Source organism: Eublepharis macularius, chromosome 16 (assembly GCF_028583425.1).
Source record: "Eublepharis macularius isolate TG4126 chromosome 16, MPM_Emac_v1.0, whole genome shotgun sequence".
Lineage (NCBI taxonomy): Eukaryota > Metazoa > Chordata > Lepidosauria > Squamata > Eublepharidae > Eublepharis > Eublepharis macularius.
The window spans coordinates 13269983-13287952 of NC_072805.1; the positions used below are offsets into that span (position 1 = coordinate 13269983).

The 17970-nt window shown below is 45.3% G+C and overlaps 1 protein-coding gene and 1 non-coding gene across 2 annotated transcripts in view; both read right to left on the reverse strand.

The window, feature by feature from the left end:
* SF3B3 (splicing factor 3b subunit 3) overlaps positions 1 to 17916 on the reverse strand; it is a 35252-nt gene extending 17336 nt beyond the window's left edge. The window contains exons 1-11 of the mRNA XM_055000364.1: positions 17558 to 17916; positions 15591 to 15699; positions 14413 to 14739; positions 13241 to 13413; positions 11700 to 11841; positions 11124 to 11236; positions 8882 to 9019; positions 8663 to 8766; positions 6824 to 6989; positions 5446 to 5541; positions 4633 to 4705 (exon numbers count right to left, since the gene is read on the reverse strand). Coding sequence (XP_054856339.1) covers positions 4633 to 4705; positions 5446 to 5541; positions 6824 to 6989; positions 8663 to 8766; positions 8882 to 9019; positions 11124 to 11236; positions 11700 to 11841; positions 13241 to 13413; positions 14413 to 14739; positions 15591 to 15660 — 1402 coding nt within the window. The 5' untranslated portion in view covers positions 15661 to 15699; positions 17558 to 17916. The remainder of the gene's footprint in view (positions 1 to 4632; positions 4706 to 5445; positions 5542 to 6823; positions 6990 to 8662; positions 8767 to 8881; positions 9020 to 11123; positions 11237 to 11699; positions 11842 to 13240; positions 13414 to 14412; positions 14740 to 15590; positions 15700 to 17557) is intronic.
* On the reverse strand, positions 13912 to 13993 carry LOC129344356 (small nucleolar RNA SNORD111). The gene has a single exon (XR_008598385.1). It is a non-coding gene; the product is annotated as a small nucleolar RNA SNORD111 (small nucleolar RNA).
* Positions 17917 to 17970: the final 54 nt, after the last annotated feature.

The following is a 17970-nucleotide window of genomic DNA, read 5'->3' on the forward strand; positions in this document are numbered from 1 at the left end:
GCCTGCAAAAACAGCACAAATCTCATCCAACAGCAGGAGGGAGACATTTAAGGGTGCTGTGCGCTCATCCCCACAGTCCAGTTAGCCTCTGCTTCCCCACACCAGGTAGCTGCTTCTTTCCTTTGTCATGCTGAAAGCAACTGTAGTAATTCTGGCTGCTGAGGAGGATGCATTAGCTTACATACACACAAGTATTTCAACTAGAGCCAATGATCGGCAGTGACAAGGCAGGAGGCAGCATCCAGGCTACCAACAGTAAGCTGGACGTAAATGGATTAGCCTACCCCAAAATGAGAAGTGTGCGTGCTAAGCTAGAATGCTGATGCTCGAATCTTAAAAGGGGCCTACCCTGCTCCATTCAATCCAGATGCAACTAGCCATATAACTCTGCAGCCCCCACCACCAGAACGTGTGGTATGGAGGCCTAAACCCACTGAAAATGCGGTTCACACTGCTTTCCAGGATGACGGACCCTTTGAGCAGTTTGCCCAGCTGTGCTGAGTGCTACTGCAGGCAAGCAAGGAGCACAAAAGGAAGCTGGGCATCGTCTACTTCCTCCTTGGTTTACTTAAAAGACAACAAGAGTGCTAGCAACGGTGGTGTGGTGCAAGAGCTAGAAAGGGACTCTCCAGCCACAGGTCCTTGGTAGGAATTGCCTATTATGATGACTGCAAGAACAGCAGAGATCCTTTTGCACGCAGAGCGCCTCATTTACAGACCAAGGTAGAGCTGGACGCTGTTTTGCCTCCTTGAATTAGGTTTCCCAGAATAACTTAAGAAATTGTTGCTGCTGCTGTAGATTTGATGCTATGACTCTTACCCCAACATCTGTGAATGCACAGAGAATGGAAGACCACCCCAAGATGGGGTTTATAACAAAGCACAAAGACTTTGCAGTAGCAATTTTAAATAGCATTTCTTTTAGTCTTAACTTCCTGGCTCCCTTTTCTTTGACATTTATTTAAAATATTTCTATTTGCCCTTTTTTCCTATATACAACTGGCTCTTTGGTTCATGACCCCCAATTCTGCATCCAAGCTCCCATGAGGCTTTCCACGTCCTGCAGCCCAGCAGCTGATAACAAAAAAGGGAGGCTGTTGCAGGCCTGCTCCAAAAAGCAGAGAGGTGCAGTCCACCTCTGGCACTACCTCCGCACCCTCCACAGAGCCCAATGCAAAGGCAGCTCACCTGATTGCAGACACAAACGGAGCACTCAGCTGCCACTGCCCTCAGGTGCTATCGTAATGCCCCAGCCCCGACATTCTAGGACTCTCCTCTCACCAAGGAGCTGAGAGCGATGTAAATGGAGGGGGGGGGAGGTATCTTCCAGGCCATGATCTGCCCCAAACGGGCTGACCTTCTGCTAGGTAGCTACTTGCACAGTCTACTTCTCCCCACCCCCTATCCCACCACTGCCACGATGGCACACTCCTACCCCAACAACACCACATCCAGAGCAGAACCCCAGATCCAGCTACATATACAGGGTCAGAAATATTTTGAGGCAACCCCATTATGGTCATGGGAGGTCATGGAATCCTGAACTACCCCAAACAAGGAACACCCCCCCCCCCACATGCTCAGCAAAGATTATCGCTTGGAAGCAGGTTAGGCAGTATTCTAATGGAATTCCTGCTCTCTGTCATCCATGAGCAGGTATAGAAATTCCAGAGTTCTGGCATGACTGAATAAGATAGCTACACAATGCAAAATAATCACAAGAGACTACAGGGATCTGTCTAATCTTGGCTGCTTAACTAAAGCAAGAACCCAGGTTGACAGATTTGAGACACCTGGTGATACAAGACAGACTGGCACGCTCACCCAGAATTAAATCCCGAATACAGATTAACTTCACCTTTAGAGATCTGGTGTTCACTTCAGACTATACAGGTTACTGGCACAGTAACTAGTGTAGCCCTGGACGAGGAAGGGCTGGAAGAGGCTATTCATCTGAGGCTAATCCCTCATCATGCTTCCTCTACTGCAGCTCTTACTACCAGGTCACCCTTTACTTTGGACACTGGCGTAAGCATAGCACAGAAGCCCCCAGGGGAAAAGTTCACCAACTCAAAACACCTGGGGGGCGGGGAGTGCCATGCACAAACACACCATAATCACCACCATACAGGCACGTACCCTTGCCTCCCATCCACCTGGGTAGTGGTGAGGACTCTCCCAGGTGAGTTAAAAAAAACCTGCCAAGCCCACTGTCTCTCCCACTCCAGACCAACATGGCCAAGTAAGTCCAATTCGTAGCATTCAAACAATGCCTGAGCTCTCAGCACAAGCAGGCCGACAGAATGGGGCGGCCCTATTCCGGCTCCCACTTGGACCGAGATCCCAACAAGGACAACTCCCTTTCAGGCTGCCCAAACAGGCTTGCTTGTTGCCAGTAGCAACCACAGATGGAAATATCCCAAAACCTCAGAGGAAAGGCTGAGGTCTGTAGGCAGGGCAATAAAAGGCACAAATATTCATGCCTGCCCATGTGTAGAAAGTTTGATAGGACTGTGTCTGTGGTAAGAACACAGAAGAGCCTTTTGCCTCTCTCTTTCCTGGTCAACCTGTGCCACAGTGCAAAGGCCCCTAGCTGTAGGTACACACCTGTGGGAGGGAATCAGCACCTCCACCACCAGCCACCTGTGGAAGAAAAAAGAAGGCTTGGTATTGGTAGTATGATGCACCACATACCAGCCAAGGTTAGTATTTGTCTTGAAGTGCTTTATTGTACATGGGAGAAGAAGGAAATTCAGAATTACAGGACAGGTACACAGACATGATGACATGCTAGCAATGAACCAATTTGACCATGTAATTTCGTACTACTTTTCTGCTGCTTTAATCCATTACAAGATGAGGAACAGTGGTACATTCCATGCCAAAGCAAACTACTGATGTTTAAGCATGGCCATGAAACACATTCCAACACCTGGCGAATGAAAAGTCTCTTCATGGGGTATCTCTACACCATTATACGGTAATGTAAGAACTGGGCCTGCCAGCATCTTTATTTATGAAACGCTAAAGTCTACATGCAACATATTTACAGTTTTATTATCACATGAGAAAGAAATCTGTACAGAACAGGTTCTGCTTCATGAAAAGTCAGCAAATGCAGAAGAGGAAACCATAACATAACTTTCTGCAGCCTTATCAGGCCATCAACAAGGAAGTAGATATCAAGCAATTCTTGCGTATCAAGGCCTGAAATGCTGAAAATATTCTGAGGAAGATGCTGGGCTGCAGCTGGGAAAAGCTTCGATAGCAACACATAGGTCCTGCATAAAAGCCACCAAAGCGTGACCCAATTATGGTGTCATAAATAGCATACGAACAAGTTATACACACACCATCATATATGCCTTCTGCATTTGCAATTAGGGAGGTTTATTTTGTTTAGGTTCAACATTTAAGCCTTTTCCCCCTTTTTTGTAACTACAAATACTTCTTATATGGAAAGGGAGGAGTGGAATAACATAAAATTCCAAATGAAATCAACAGGGAAGAACTGCTGTCTTCAGCTCTTACTTAAACAAAACTGTTGGAACAAGACACTACATTTCTTGCAATTAAAAAAATTAACATGGGCGGTATGCTTTATAAAGCCACTTTATACCAAGTGTCTGCCTAACTCAATACTATCAACTGATTGACAGTAATGCCCAGAATCCCAAGGAGACTATCTGAACACCTGCTACCCGAGATTATTTTAAATCAAGGATTAAACTAGCCACCTTCCACATACAAAGCAGGTGCTCTACCACGTAGCAATGGCCCCTCCTCATAAAATCCCACCTGCAATTAAGCCATTTCTTTCTCTCTCTTGGCTGTCCATGAAGGCATTCTGAGAAATAACTGCTACCAGTGAAAGCCTAGGCACTAAATGCCCCTTCTTCCACTGTCGGGCCAAGCCACATCATACTGCAACCTGCCTTAAGAAGCAATCTCTGGAATTCAGCTCACAGTTTCATCAGGCTTGGCACTGATTTCAGGAACTGGGCGCTGGAAACAGAAGTTGGTTAAGCAAGCCAAGGGCTGCCCCACAGAGGCAATTCCTGGCGGGCGGGCTTCGGAACTTGATCCAATGTCAGTGATAAAGCAATAAAAGCAGCTAAGGACATCTGTGCCCGTGACTTTCAACAGCAACATTGCCAAGCAGAATACAGAACACATCACATCACCAGCCGTTTCCCAGAATTGCCCCAGCACAGGCCAACACGGTTCCTTTCATACAACACGTGCTTCTTTGTAGTCCACATAACGGGAAGCTGATGCCAACGCGTACTAAGAGAAATTCCAGGCAGAGGATCTGCAAACAGCTTCTCAAACCTCACAAACTGCAGATCTCTCTCCACACTCACTGGCCTGCTTTGTGATTTCCACATCACATTTCCAATTACTTCTAAAAACAGGACTTAAACTTGCATTTTTAAACTTAATGCCAGCAGTTAGTCCTGATAACTGATCTGGAGAAGCGGACACTCTCTAGACTCTGGGTTGCCGGCAGTTTGAACTAAGTAAGATGGCTCTGAAATGACCAGCGAAATTCTGGACCCCGACTCTGAATGTCGAGTGTATTAATTTGGCACGACCTTTTCCTGGCATCTTATATCACAGTAAGACTCTTACCTTCAACATGTCTTCTTACTGTCCAGACAGCATTGGGGTTACCAGGCAGCTCTGAGACGGCCATCTCAGATACCTAGGAGGGTAAAACATTTCATTTGATATTCAAAGCTTAGACCAGATATTTTCTACAGCAAATAAAGCAACCTAGTGGTTGGCACTGCAAAGGAGAGAACTGAAGCCACAGCCCCCATTCATGAGCACCACTATAAACTTAGAAAGCTGCTGTGTACCATCAGCCCATTGGCCTACCAAGCAAAGTACTGTCTACCCCAGTTGCTCTTGCCAGGGCCTCTGCATGGGAGATGTCAGGGAGTAAACCTTCTACTTATAAAATACGTGCTTTTCAGTCAAGCTATAGGTCTTGCCTAACTTCTAACGGTGTAACTTGGCAATTTGTCTAGATGGGTCATGATAAGGGCATATACATTTGAAGAGGGGGAAAACAAACAGTGGACATAAATTAAGACTTTCTCTCAACTGTACATCACCCAGCTTATGGTGACCAGCTTCAAAATAAAATCAGCAAATTCATTCTCAGCTAACACAGAGGTAGCCACAACTCACAGGAGATGAACATCCAGAAGCAAATTCATAAAGGCATTGATCTGTTTGTGGAAAATAATTGCACCCCAACGCTCCTGCCAGATTTGGGCAGATTAAAATATCAGGCCATGCTGTCTGTTCAACAGGAGCGACAGAATAAAGATGCAACCCGAAGGGGGGAAAAAAGAATCCCTTAACGCTGTCGCCCTACAGCTGCGTGACTTGCAACAAAACATATGGCAGATATTTAGCAACCACTAGGAGTCTTACCTCAAGTCCATGTCGGAGGACCCTCAACGATGATCGAGGTCCCCTTCCACAGGCCACATATAACTGGGGTGTATCTTCATTAGCAAGATCAGCTATCTGCCAACAAAGCCAAACAGATCCAATGTTAAGGAACGGGGGGGGGGGGGAACGCCCCACTAAAATCAGCTGTTCCCTCTAGATCAGCATACTGGAAAATCACATTTTACTCTAATGGTTATGAATGGCATATGAATTATTATAATACTATTATTGTACACAGTGAAAGTGTGAGCAGATTGAGAATATTTTCAGTAGCAGCTCAAGGCTTTGTTAAAATTAACCACATCATCAGATGGCTTCAAACATTTACTATAAATTAATCTTACAGCAACTGCCTAGACAATCTGTCATTCTGCCACATAATGAGACATATTTTACCACTTCTACTGCACAGGGATTTTTGGTATCAACTCACAGATTGGTGGGAAAAGTCATATTGCAACTGGCTGGACAGACAACTTCCCAGGAAGTAGCACACAATACCATGGTAAATGGCTGTCAGTCACCAAGTCAACTTCTCCCACAACAAGAGCTGGGGAGAGCAAGTTGTAAAATGTCAACCAGACACTGAAACTTAATCTGAATACAGCTGCACCATTTAATGGGTTATGGCAGAGCATGAGCACACTGAACTAACCCTGCACACTTTCATATCTGCCAGATATTGTGCAGCACTATGAATTTAAGACAGCTACTTGCTTCAGGGCTGCCAACTTCTAGATTTGTTCTTGAATCTTTTGTCCCGTTGGTTATCTGTACTTAGAGAAGCCAGTGGCTGTCTCTTACTGCTGTGACAGAATTATCTCCCTTCAGACACCCACTTCTAGCAAAGTGTCCCAAGAACTGGCAGGGATGGAAGAACTACATCAGTTAAGTTAGCAGATTTATAATGCTGCTCCATGCAGACTGAAGGATAAATAGACCCAATCTTGCTTCCTTTCCTAGGCCCTCAGAAAATCCTGTAGAAAAATTAAGATGGCAAACAAAGATCTGGGGGAGACTAGGACTATGAAGATCAGATTCAACAGCTCACACAGCCATTCAGCTCAATGGGTGATCTAGGACACATCACTCTCCAAAACACATTGTTTTTGTACTTCTGCTGCCATGAGGCTTCTAATAAGGAACTAAATGCCAAACACATCCCTGCTCACCTTACAAGAGGGACACAGAAGCACAATTAGCAAAATAAACCCAAGAGGCATGGCGCTTCAGAAGCCCCAGGAAGTCATGCCAAGGTACAGCTGATTAGGCACTGCTCAACATATGAAGACAATAGTGAATGCAGCAGCCTAATCACAGCGGATACAGGACAGAAGCAAACTAGAATCCAATATACCTGGCAGCACAATATTGGAGACAGGCTGTCCAGCTCATCCACCAACACCAGGTTCTTGAGCGGCCGTGGCTGGAAAAAGAAAGTGTCTCCTTCCTCCAACGGCATGGCAGAGGAAAACTCTGGCTCCTCATCATCATCTCCCAGGTGAGCGATTTGGTACAGGTAACTACCAATGAAAGACATATTTGATCAGCTACTCGTTAAGTTTTCAACCGGAAGTCTTCTGTTTTCTGCTTCTCATTCCCAGCATGCCAAGAGCAACTAGCTACATCCTACACCCACTGAGGTTAGCAAAGCATTCTGATGAAGAGACCTGACAGATCCTGCTCCCTTTTTAAGAACAACATCCAGAGTGATTAAAAGTTCTGGTTTGTGCTAAAGGTTGCACACTATATTGTGTTATTTTGGTTGGTCTATATTACACGGATGCTGGTTTGGGGTATGGACCGCCATGACTACCTACTTTGGGAGGGGGGGGCAGACATTAAGAGGGAGACTGCAGGAGTGCTATCAATGAAGGAAAGCCTCACAATGGATTGGCTCCAGCCAAGTTTCCCCCCCACTTTGTCTCTCTCAATTCCCTTTCCTACTACCAGCCCCTACCTCACATGGCTTCTGTCCATGTAGGTCCCATGAGCTCCAGCACTGCCTTTTTGGTGGTCAAAGAGGGCAGCCTCCCCTCCATTTTTCACCAATGGAAAAATTGGTTGGATCCAAGCAATCACTTTACTATTTCAGTTCTGGGCAAGAGCTAAGACTGCTTCTGCTTGCTTGAACAAAACGCCTTGAGTAAGGAAAGCACTAACAGTGCAATCCTAAACAGAGTTACTTCAGTCTCAGCCCACTGATTGGATCGGCTTAGACTGGAGCAGCTCTGCTTGGAAGTGCACGGGGTTTGTACTGAAAGCCCTCGTCCAATTGCTTCTAGGCATGACAAACAGTACAGGGAGCTGTACAGCCTTTGTTCTTTTCCTTCCAGTTATAGAAGTGCCACACCATGAGGTGACCAACTCTCTGGAGGTGCAGTGCAAGAACAGCGGCCATGCCAAACACCGTTTTTAAAATGGAAACTAACTACAATTTTAGTCCTGCCCATTCTGCAAGTGCTGAACAAATGTTAATGATTTTATTTTCTGAAACTCAAAGAGCAACATTTTTAGCATTCAATTACAGCAGAAGGCTTGCCCATGTTAAGTGCCCCCTAGCCCTTTCCAGCAACACTGAAAAAGCCCCATCGTCCTCCTGAGTACGACTGGAGAAGGGGATCAGCACTGCATGCCCAAGGCACTCCAAGCACCTGTGAATAACTAAGGACAAGCTCTTCTCTTTAGGCACAGAGATGAATGATCATCCCGTATCCTTTTATTAAAGCATCCTCCTGAATGGCTACAGCTCTACTACAACCCAAAGTCAGGGGCCAGACATATCCCTTTCCCCTTTGGGTGGGAGGCAACATCCTGCCAACCATAAATTTGGGGCTGACTGTCAAGTCCGTCCTTACTTTGTAGACCCTTGGGATTACACTCACACCCCGACCTCAGTATCTGGTCTGAAGCAAGTCATATGCAGACCACCAGGAATTTTAAAACCTACAGGGAACCCAGGTTTCCAGCAGCTGCCCCAGCTCTTCCACTAGCTACTCATCCCCTCATTTCCCCCATGACAGGATGCAGGAATGCAGGGCTTCCTTCTCTTACTCTTCCACTTCCCCCACACTAACAATCACCAGATTTGAAGGAGGGGAGTCCTAAGGGCAGCTAAGGGTGTACGTATGCTTGCAGAATGCCAAACTGGAACATTCGACACAGCCAGATAAGGAAATTAAGAGATTTTCCTTACTGGTTGCCAAACTCAGAAGCGACAAAGAGGAAGCCCGTTTTCAAGACACACATGGCAGCAGCAACAGGAACGGTGTCAAAGTACTTCAGTCGAATCTCTGTGACCTGCAACAACCACCACCGCCAAGATGTTATTGTGTGAGTCAAATAGGATTGGCTCAGTCAAGCGATCTAGATTCTCTCCCACTCAAACCCCAGCAAAAGGCTTGTCCAGACTCACCATGTCCTCATCAGTCTCCAAAGTGATTTTGAAGATATCACCTTGCTCTGTCTGAGCCAGGAAAAAGAACATGGACTTGGTCTTGTGTGTAGCAGAGCAGACAAAGATCATGCCTCTTTCAGGGTCGTCCAGGTCATTCTGTCACAGGGAACATGGCATCAGGCACCAAAAGGCAAAAAGCAGCCTGACTGTATCGTTGCTCAAAGCTGCCTGCCACGCTAACACTTTGGGTGAGGGACTTATTCTCACCACCTCCCCATCCTTCTTCCTGGCAGAATCCAGCTCTTACTGCAGTCGCCAAACACTTTCTCCAGGACGACTTTACTCTTATTTAATTTTTCTACCAAGCTCCTTTCCCTCCAGTACTTTTCTTTAGCATTACTGGGAGATCAACCACTGCCCAATCATCTTTGAGGTACTTGGTTTCCTCTTAACTAATTCTCCTTATATCAACCAAGCAAGTCACTGAATCCTACTATGTATTCCTTTTGAACATCTCCAAAATTTCTCTCTCTCTGTACCATTTTGCTGGCTTCTTTCTTTCTTCCCATTAGATGCAAGACTCCTCTGGCAACCTCATCTTTCACCCACCACGGCCAATGTTTTCACTCTTTGTACTAGCTCTGCACATACTCCACATCAAGATCAAGCATCTAGTCCTTTCACTTTATAAAAACTGTCCATCCGTCACCAGTACCTCCCCACTCTCCTCACATCCCCCTTCCTCACTCCACTTGTGCCACAAAAACTCATCTCCTGCTGCTTACCCCCCCCCTTTTGACTTCTCTTACTCTAATTTGTGTACCTCTCTGGCATGAAACTATCCTCACTTCTGCAAGACTCTCATGCAAGCGTTCAGGAACACTTCTCAGTAAACTTTCGCTTCCAATGCAACTGTTTTATGGCAGCTCGATCAGAAGGGAATGTCATCTCCACGGCAAACTTCAGAGAAGAGACATAACCTCATCACATCAGGCTGCTGCCTATTCCCAAAGATGCAAACTCATCTGTGCTGCAGATGTGAGCAGCTCCTCCATCCTTATGGGAGCTAAAGCCACTGTCATAAGACCTTCTGCTTAAACCTCAGATGTGGCTGCTTTCCCAGGGGAGAACGTGAGCCAGGATTAAGCAAGATCAGCTACTCAGATGCACCCTCCCCTTTACCCACAGCTCTTTAAGAACTTCTACCTGCAGAAAGGATTGAGACCTGCCCAAGCCCTTTTATTATTAAGGGCCAGCTGAGTTGTGCAATGACAGACTGGAATTTATTGCACATGCCATATTGAGGAAGACTGGGTACATGTATTTTAATAAAGTATTAAAGACCTCTCTTCAACTAACTAGACATCAGCAAATGGAAGCTTTAGATACATTTTCAATGCAGTTTCAGATTCCAGAGAGGTTTTTTTTATTAAGAGCATAATGATCAGAGGAGGACATCATGGACACTCCACACTCTGAGTCAACTTGTCGTGTCTGTCTGTCTACATACATGCCATGATTGTGTTGCTGACACTTGTCATTGACTACTGTTGCCATTATGATAAAGCCAGGCTGCTGTGTATTAATTTATATGCACTCTGTCTCTCTCTCTTCCTGCATAACTGTAGTGCAGATGTTACTGAGGACCTAAGCAAGGGCCTCTCCCTTATCTTAGAGAAATATGCACGTCTTGGCTAGCCGTAACCTTGAAGTGTCTAAACGCCAGTTTCAGCTACTCTCCCCAGATGCTGGGAATCGTTGTTGTCTGATTCATAGTCATAACTAAGTTGGTTCTCGCAGAACTTATGTAAGCTTGCGCGCCAAAACTCTAACAGTTGTTTGAAGCACGGGAAAATGAAGTATAATAGAGATTGCCTGATCCGAATTGTCACTTCTGTCAAACTCCATGATGGAGTGCAGACCTGAACTGTATGGATTCTAATAAAGCTAGTACTTATGGAACCAACATGTGTTCACTACAGAGGGACTTGAGGGATCCACCTGCCAGGGACTGACACAACTCACAAACCAGTGAAGAAAGTGAAGGATTGGTAAGATGAGGTGCAGACAGAGGCATACAGGAGACACGAACCCCCAATGCCGCAACTAAGGGTTCCAAGGTATATTTGTGAGCAAAAACTGAATCTATTACTTTAGGCTTTCTGCACTTTTCGGTTCATGTGTGTGTCAGAATGCATAGCATACAAATTTCCCAATTTCTTTCTTCCAACTGCCTAGAGATTGTCTAAGAGATTCTTACCCTTCTCCTAGGAATAGGACATCGAATATCTGGTTGGTCACCAAAGTTTTTGTAGGTGATGTAATTTTCAGAACAAATGAGCACCCCGCTGGGACCATCAGAACCTCCAGGGACTAAAAAACATTTAACGTTTTATGAGAAATCAACTGAAAGCTCCTGTTGATCACTCACAGAATTAGAAAAAGTTTTTTTTATACTAGAAAGGGGAGGGGGAAAACATAAAGGAGCGAGGGTTTAACAGAAAATATTTTCTCTTCAGCCACATTTAAACAGCTAGGTAAGCCAGCCTGAGGACCACCCCCCCCCTCCTTCCAAACTCTGCTCGTGTCCCAGACTCATAAGCAGCTTTTCTTCCCCTCATGGAAAAATATGGAAATCTGGGAGACCACTGAAGAAATATTTTTGTGTATACTTCAATTCTTCCCCAAATGTCCATTTTTCCAGGGGGAGAAAAAAAATTTCATCACTGTTCCAAACATTTCCTAAAATTTTACATCTCTACTCCAATATCAAATCAAGTATGATCAAAGCATGAAATTATCACCAGCAATTTTGGCTTATTGGAAAAGGTGGTACCTGTTATAAGGAAGTTGCCATGTTCCTCCAAGGGTTCACTGTATTTCCTGACCACGTGGTTCAATCCCAGATCTAACTCATAAAATGTCAATGTCTGCTGGGTATTGGCTGCTGCTTCTCCTGTGGGATCATTGTCAGCTTCCTAGAGAATTTTAAAAATCAGCTAGAAATCAATTTCACCGTTTGACTAAGAGACAGGAACACTTGAAATCTACATAAACTTAAAAACATACATATGTAACAAACACACACACAACAGATAAGCCTGAATAAGAGATCTCCTCCAATGTAACACTCACCCCTTCACCCAATGAAAGCACCAGCTGCCTTCATACAAGCACACCTAGGCTCCCATCATTCCCAAAGCTGCCTACCTGTTAATGCCCTTCGTGGCCAAGAATGGCAGCTCCCAAAATAATGCACTGAGCTTCTGCTAAGACCCTCAAAAGCATTATGGAGATGTTCTCCTCTCCTATGACACATGCTTCAGAGCTCTGCTGTTTCCTCAGGGGCTGCTGTCACTTGATGCTCTTCTGGTCAAGAAAAGAATGGAGCAGAGACAGAGCAGAGAGGAGGAGGAGGAGGAGAGGGGGACTCCCCCCAACACACACCTTATTTTGAAGGCTGTACTAAACTTCCTGGCATCTGTTGCTACTGAACTTGGTGGTGTAGCAAGGCTCTGTGTTCAGGTATGCAATCTGATTCCCCCCTCCCTATCTAGCTTCAACTTGCAGTTAGCAACTAGAGAATCCTACAGCTCTCAACTTTGCAAGCCATACACATCCTTCTCTCCTCCTCACCTCAAAAAGGCCATGTTGAATTCTTAACCTCTCTAAACGTTGCCAGAAATATAATATATAACACACGTTAAGAACTCTTGTGTGAGATGATTCTCTGCCCCACAGATGTTTAGTCACGTAACGTGAGTATCACAAAAACAAGCATCCCAAGGAAAATCCCTTGATCTCAAGGTTCATAAAATGTCTATCAATCTCACTTCTATCCTGCTCTTCCTAAAAGCTCAGGCATGCACATGGTTCTCCACACTGCCATTTCACAGTGCCGCACAACAACCCTGCACAGAGGGTTAGGCTGACAAAGGAGCACCTGGCCAAAGGTCATCCAGTAAGCTTCATGGCAGAAGAGGGATTGGAACCCTGGTCTCTCTGGTCCGACACACTAATGGCTTTTTCCACTGTAACACCTCTCTTCACGAAGACCTACCACAAGCCTTAAGGTCAAGCTGCTACTGCAAACTCAAGCTGTGTGCTCACTTAATAAAAGGGTATTTTGCTATTAGAAGGGCAATCATCAGAAAGTCAAGTTTACCGATACCTATTTTACAGGATTAAAGAAACATTATTAACAACAACTAGCATACAAAAAGATGCATGAGTAGTCTAATAATGAAAATCTTGGACAATTAACATGCAAAGATGGAACAAAGTTTTTCTAAGTAATAGTTGCACGTAAGACAAGACGAACAGAGCAGACAAACATTTGGCTAAGTTGTACTAATTGAGAGACCATCTTCTTAGTACCTCGTAATCCATTTCCAGGCAAGCAAACATGGGATTTTCAAACCCAACATCTACTCCAACTACATGGTAAACTAAGGTGTTCGCCTTGTGGGCTTCTAATGGAGAAGAAATGGTGAGTCGAGCCGCGGCATCTCTGTTCAGGATATAAACTAATTTCTGTTTCTCAATGGCACCTACAGTCAAAAAAAAAAGGAAACATTACCTTCCACACCAGGAGTTCTGCATGCCCGAGTGGCAAACTAGCTATGCAAATAAGCACGGCCCCAAACTAACAGTAAGAAGGGCAGCCTGCAAGCCCTGCAACCCTCTGCAGAATGACACAGCACCACCATTTCTCTAAGGCTAGACAGAATGAGCGCTATTCACATGCAGTCACCAGAGGGCAACCCTGTGTAAAGGAAGGGCAGTGTTCTGTTGCTCACATACGTACCCCCGTTCTCATGGCAAGCAGGTACTTCCTTAGCCTAATTATTATACCATCACAAGAGGCTCATTATAAACTTAAGCTAAAGGGACAGCTTTTATAAGCCACTTTTATTGTTAACACTTAATTGCACGCTCCCATTCATTCATTTTATTTGATTCCTTCTTTGCATCTACCACTCGGCTTTTCTGCTAAGTATTGTCTTTTTGGCAGATGCATACAAATGGAAAACCTGTACTTACAATGTGAACCTGATCAGAAATGGATCCAATGTCTTCACGGAGTATTTCAGAGAAGAGACATGAATACCTAATCATCATTTCAGGCCAAGGGAAACTGACTGCACCAAATGGATGGAACTCAATTGCCTCTCTTCCAACTGGAGCCAGGCTGTCTTTTTTACTTTTAAGCCACTGGATCTAGCTCAGTTTACACAACCCAAGCTAAGACTACAATTGCAGAAGCATGCACCGTAAGGAAATAAGGAAGTATTCAGAATTACAACTGGCTTCAAAGTTCTTCGTCACACTGGCTGGTTGAGAACACGTCCAGTTTGCATTGCACAGTAGCTAACAGCAAGTTAGGAAACCAGTGATTAAAACATCACTGCAGCCACCAGCAGATTAATTGGGTTCGGAAAAGCCAATCTTCCCAAGCCCCATCCTGGTGCAATATGGGTAAAATACTTCCTCAATAGCTCCTTGACCATGTTTTCAGCCTTCCGCTCATTAATTTTGTGCCTACTTACTGATCATGACAGCTCGTCCCTTAGGATCCACAGCCAAGTACTGGCCAGGGACAATTCTGCGACAGCCACTCTTGCCAAAGGTTTCCTGGTGAATCTTCTCAAACACATTTTTAGAGGGCTGGTATTCCAGGATAACAATGCGTCCTGAATCACTGCCCACCACAATATAGTCTTTGGTTCCTCCAGTTAACCTGAAGGCCATAAGGGAACGGATGATTCCAAACACTTCTACCGTCAGCAAGGTATGAACCTTTCCAGTGTTTGGATCAGGGCGAAGTAATTCCAAGATCTTCCCTCGAGAAACGACAATCTCTTGCTGTTTGGTACCTACAGGGAACAAAGAAAAGCTAATTAGTAACTAAAGACAAAGAGGACTGCCATGAGGAAGGAGCATCAGAAGGCATCAGTGCTTGACATCTAAGGACCTCACTGTTCACACTGCACATGAGTTCCAAGGCACCCAACAGACTGGGAGCCTCTCTGCACGAGACATCTTACACGAGAATGCTCAAGCGTGGGGAGATGCAATGCTAGCCACATAGTTTAAAAAGACAGAGCCAAAGGCTCGATCAATTTCACCTCTCTACAGAGTTGCAAAGATAGCTCCTCAGAGGGTTTGTTAATTTCCCCTTTGCCTCCCCAAAGGCCCTGTCGATTTCACCTCCCCATCAGGGAAGAGAAGAGGAAATTAACAAACATTCTGAAGAGCCATCTTTGCAGCCTCTGTAGAGAAGTGAAATTGACAGAGCCTCAGACTTTATTTTTAAACTATACTTCCTGGCTAATACTGCATCTCTCTACACTCGAGCGTTCTCGTGTAAGACGTTTTCATTACTGCAAGAGACAAAACAGAGAACATAAGAACAGCTGTTCTCTAATTACAAGGCAGGCCTGAGCAGACCAGAAATCAGGACGTCACATTCCTGAACTTGTGGCTGGTGGTCCTCTAAACAACCACATGACTTTTGAAGAGCATTTTGCTCCAGCATCCTAATGCATCAAATACTCTCAATCTCCTATTCCACAAGCCAGCAAACCCCCGTGTGGTGCCGATGTGTTCCCTGGCATCCATTTCTTGTCCCCTTCCGCTCTCCTCCTTTTGACATCACTGCTGCTTTAAGAATAATGACAATATACAGCTTTAGAAAACACAAACACTGTAACATTAAGCCCAGTACCTGAAAAGTTGCCATGGATAGCATAGCTGATACCAGTGGCTCGCTGCAAAGTCAGATTGTAAAGGAACATGGTGGCGACAGATTATGGATTCACCTGACCTCAGTCCACCTGGTAGAAACAAAAACATCGAACAGTTCTACATATTTTATGCGAAAAGTACTCACAATCTTAGATAAATGCACATTAGCTCAAAAATATTTCAGGGTTTGGCTCACAGGAATGTTTCCAAGTCTAAAAAGTCAAAATAAGATGCTCTTTCCCAGTCCTGCGCAGTAAAATGGTTATGCAAGGTTAGCCCGTTGTTAAAAGTAGAAATGATCATATCAAAGGAAGCAAAGTTTTCCTGAAAGGGCTGAGCAGGACTCCAAATAGCTTTAGGAGCTCAATGATCAGAAAAACTGGAAGAGTCCTGCTTCTGAGCTTACAACAAAAACCAAGCTTTAAAAAACCTTACAGAAACACTTGACCTCTGCTAACATTAGTTTTTATGACCATCTCCCACCAGTCTTTTGCAGCTCTTAAGATTTATTTGCTATTGATTTTGTTTTATTTATTTTCACTTACGGTCTACCTTTCTCACTGAGGCACACGGCAGATTGATTACACATATGATAAAACTATTCAGTTAATCAATAACCAGGCCACAACATCTGAATGATAACAATATTTGAATCTAACAGCAAAGACAGGAAAGCAAAACAAAACTATTCAATCAGCAAATGGGTTACAAAATATAACAAGAGAATTTGGGTCTAACAGCAAAGATTCGTAGTAAAACAAAATGCAGTGAAGCTGGGATTCACGAACTGGAAGGAAAAAAACAGCATCCATAATAGGAGTCACCGCCTAAATAAATCCATGAAAAACAGTCTCAACAACATTACGTTTTAAGCAAAAATAATTCTCTTAGGACCATTTGAAAAATCATCAGGTACGTGTGGATGAACTAGGCTCTGGAAAGATCTAGGTTCAAATTCCCATTCATTCTTGCACCTTGTTGGGGGAACTTGGAAAGACCCTCTTGTTCATCAGTCTAAACTATCTCACAGGGTCATCACCAGAATAAAATGGAGGAAACAATCTGCATACTGCCCTGAGCTTCGGAGGGAAAGCAGAATGAAAGTGTAATTAAACACAGTGCTATTTTTTAAAAAAAATACCACTGTGCCCTCCTGATTTAGTTTGTCATCAGGTGGATGGTCACCCTGCCCCACAGGCCCTGATATTTAGAAAAGGGGGATGCACTGTGTGTGCTCAGCTGATGTTGAATGTAACTGTAACTGCTACCATTGTTTTAGTCTTATGTTATACTATTATGTTGTGCTCCACTCTGAGTCTGCTTGCAGAGACAGCATACTAAAAGTTTAATAAATTAATAAATAAAATAAAAAGTGTTAGTATTCCGATATAAAGTTACACCAATTTCCACCTGCAGGACTTAGCTCCCCCCTAAAAGGTGCCAGTCATACCCCCATACTCCAGAAAGTCCGGCTTAAACAAGTATTTAAAAATACATTCTAATTTCATTCTACACCAGAGCAGATTGTGAACCTGGAAGGGGCGGGGGCAAAAAAATATTGGGCAGGAGTGCTCACAGCCCAGGGGCAGCCACTCGAAGGGGGGAGTGGGGATGCATTCAAAGCATTCTCCAAGGCATCCACTGCCGGGAGCAGCAACTACAAGGGCAATCTTAAGAAGAGCGATTCCAGCCTAAGCCAAATGAAACCAATGAGCTTAGACTGGAGTAACAATCAATAGCGCAGTAGGGTTGCCAACTCCGGTCTGGGGAATTCATACGGATTTGGGGACGGAGTCTGCAGCGGGAGAAATCCGGTGAGCTCTGTGACCGAATTCCCCTGGAGGCTGCCAGGCCCTTCAGGCACGCGTTTGGGGAAGAAGCCGCAGTGAACTCCGCGAGGTTTACTTTCCAGCAATGGGCTCGGGCGCCGCGGCCAGCAATACAGACCCTCTTTCTCTGCACGGAGGCGCAGGCCGCACGTGGGCCCGCAGCAGGGCCTCGCTTCTTCCCGCTCTGGCGTCGCTCAGTAACGGCCGCCAGCGCTGATCTCTCTGCAAGCCGCGGGCCTTGCCGCCCCCTTCGGCCCTGCCGGAGATCCCGACTCCGCCGGCGGGGACTCTGGCGGCGTTCCCCGCAAGAGCGGCGCGGATGGCAGCGGATCCTGTTCCCCGAGACCTCGCCGCCGCCACAGCCCGCGCTCAGACGCCCGCCATCGCCTCAGCCAGCTCCGGGTCCTTCCACACACCGCGCGCGCAACGCAGGCTGCCCGTCGCGATGCCTGAGCGCCCACAGCGCCCGCGCTCAAACGCGCCGGCTCGCCTGCCTCAGCACGGAGTAGCTCTAGGAATTTCCTCTCTATC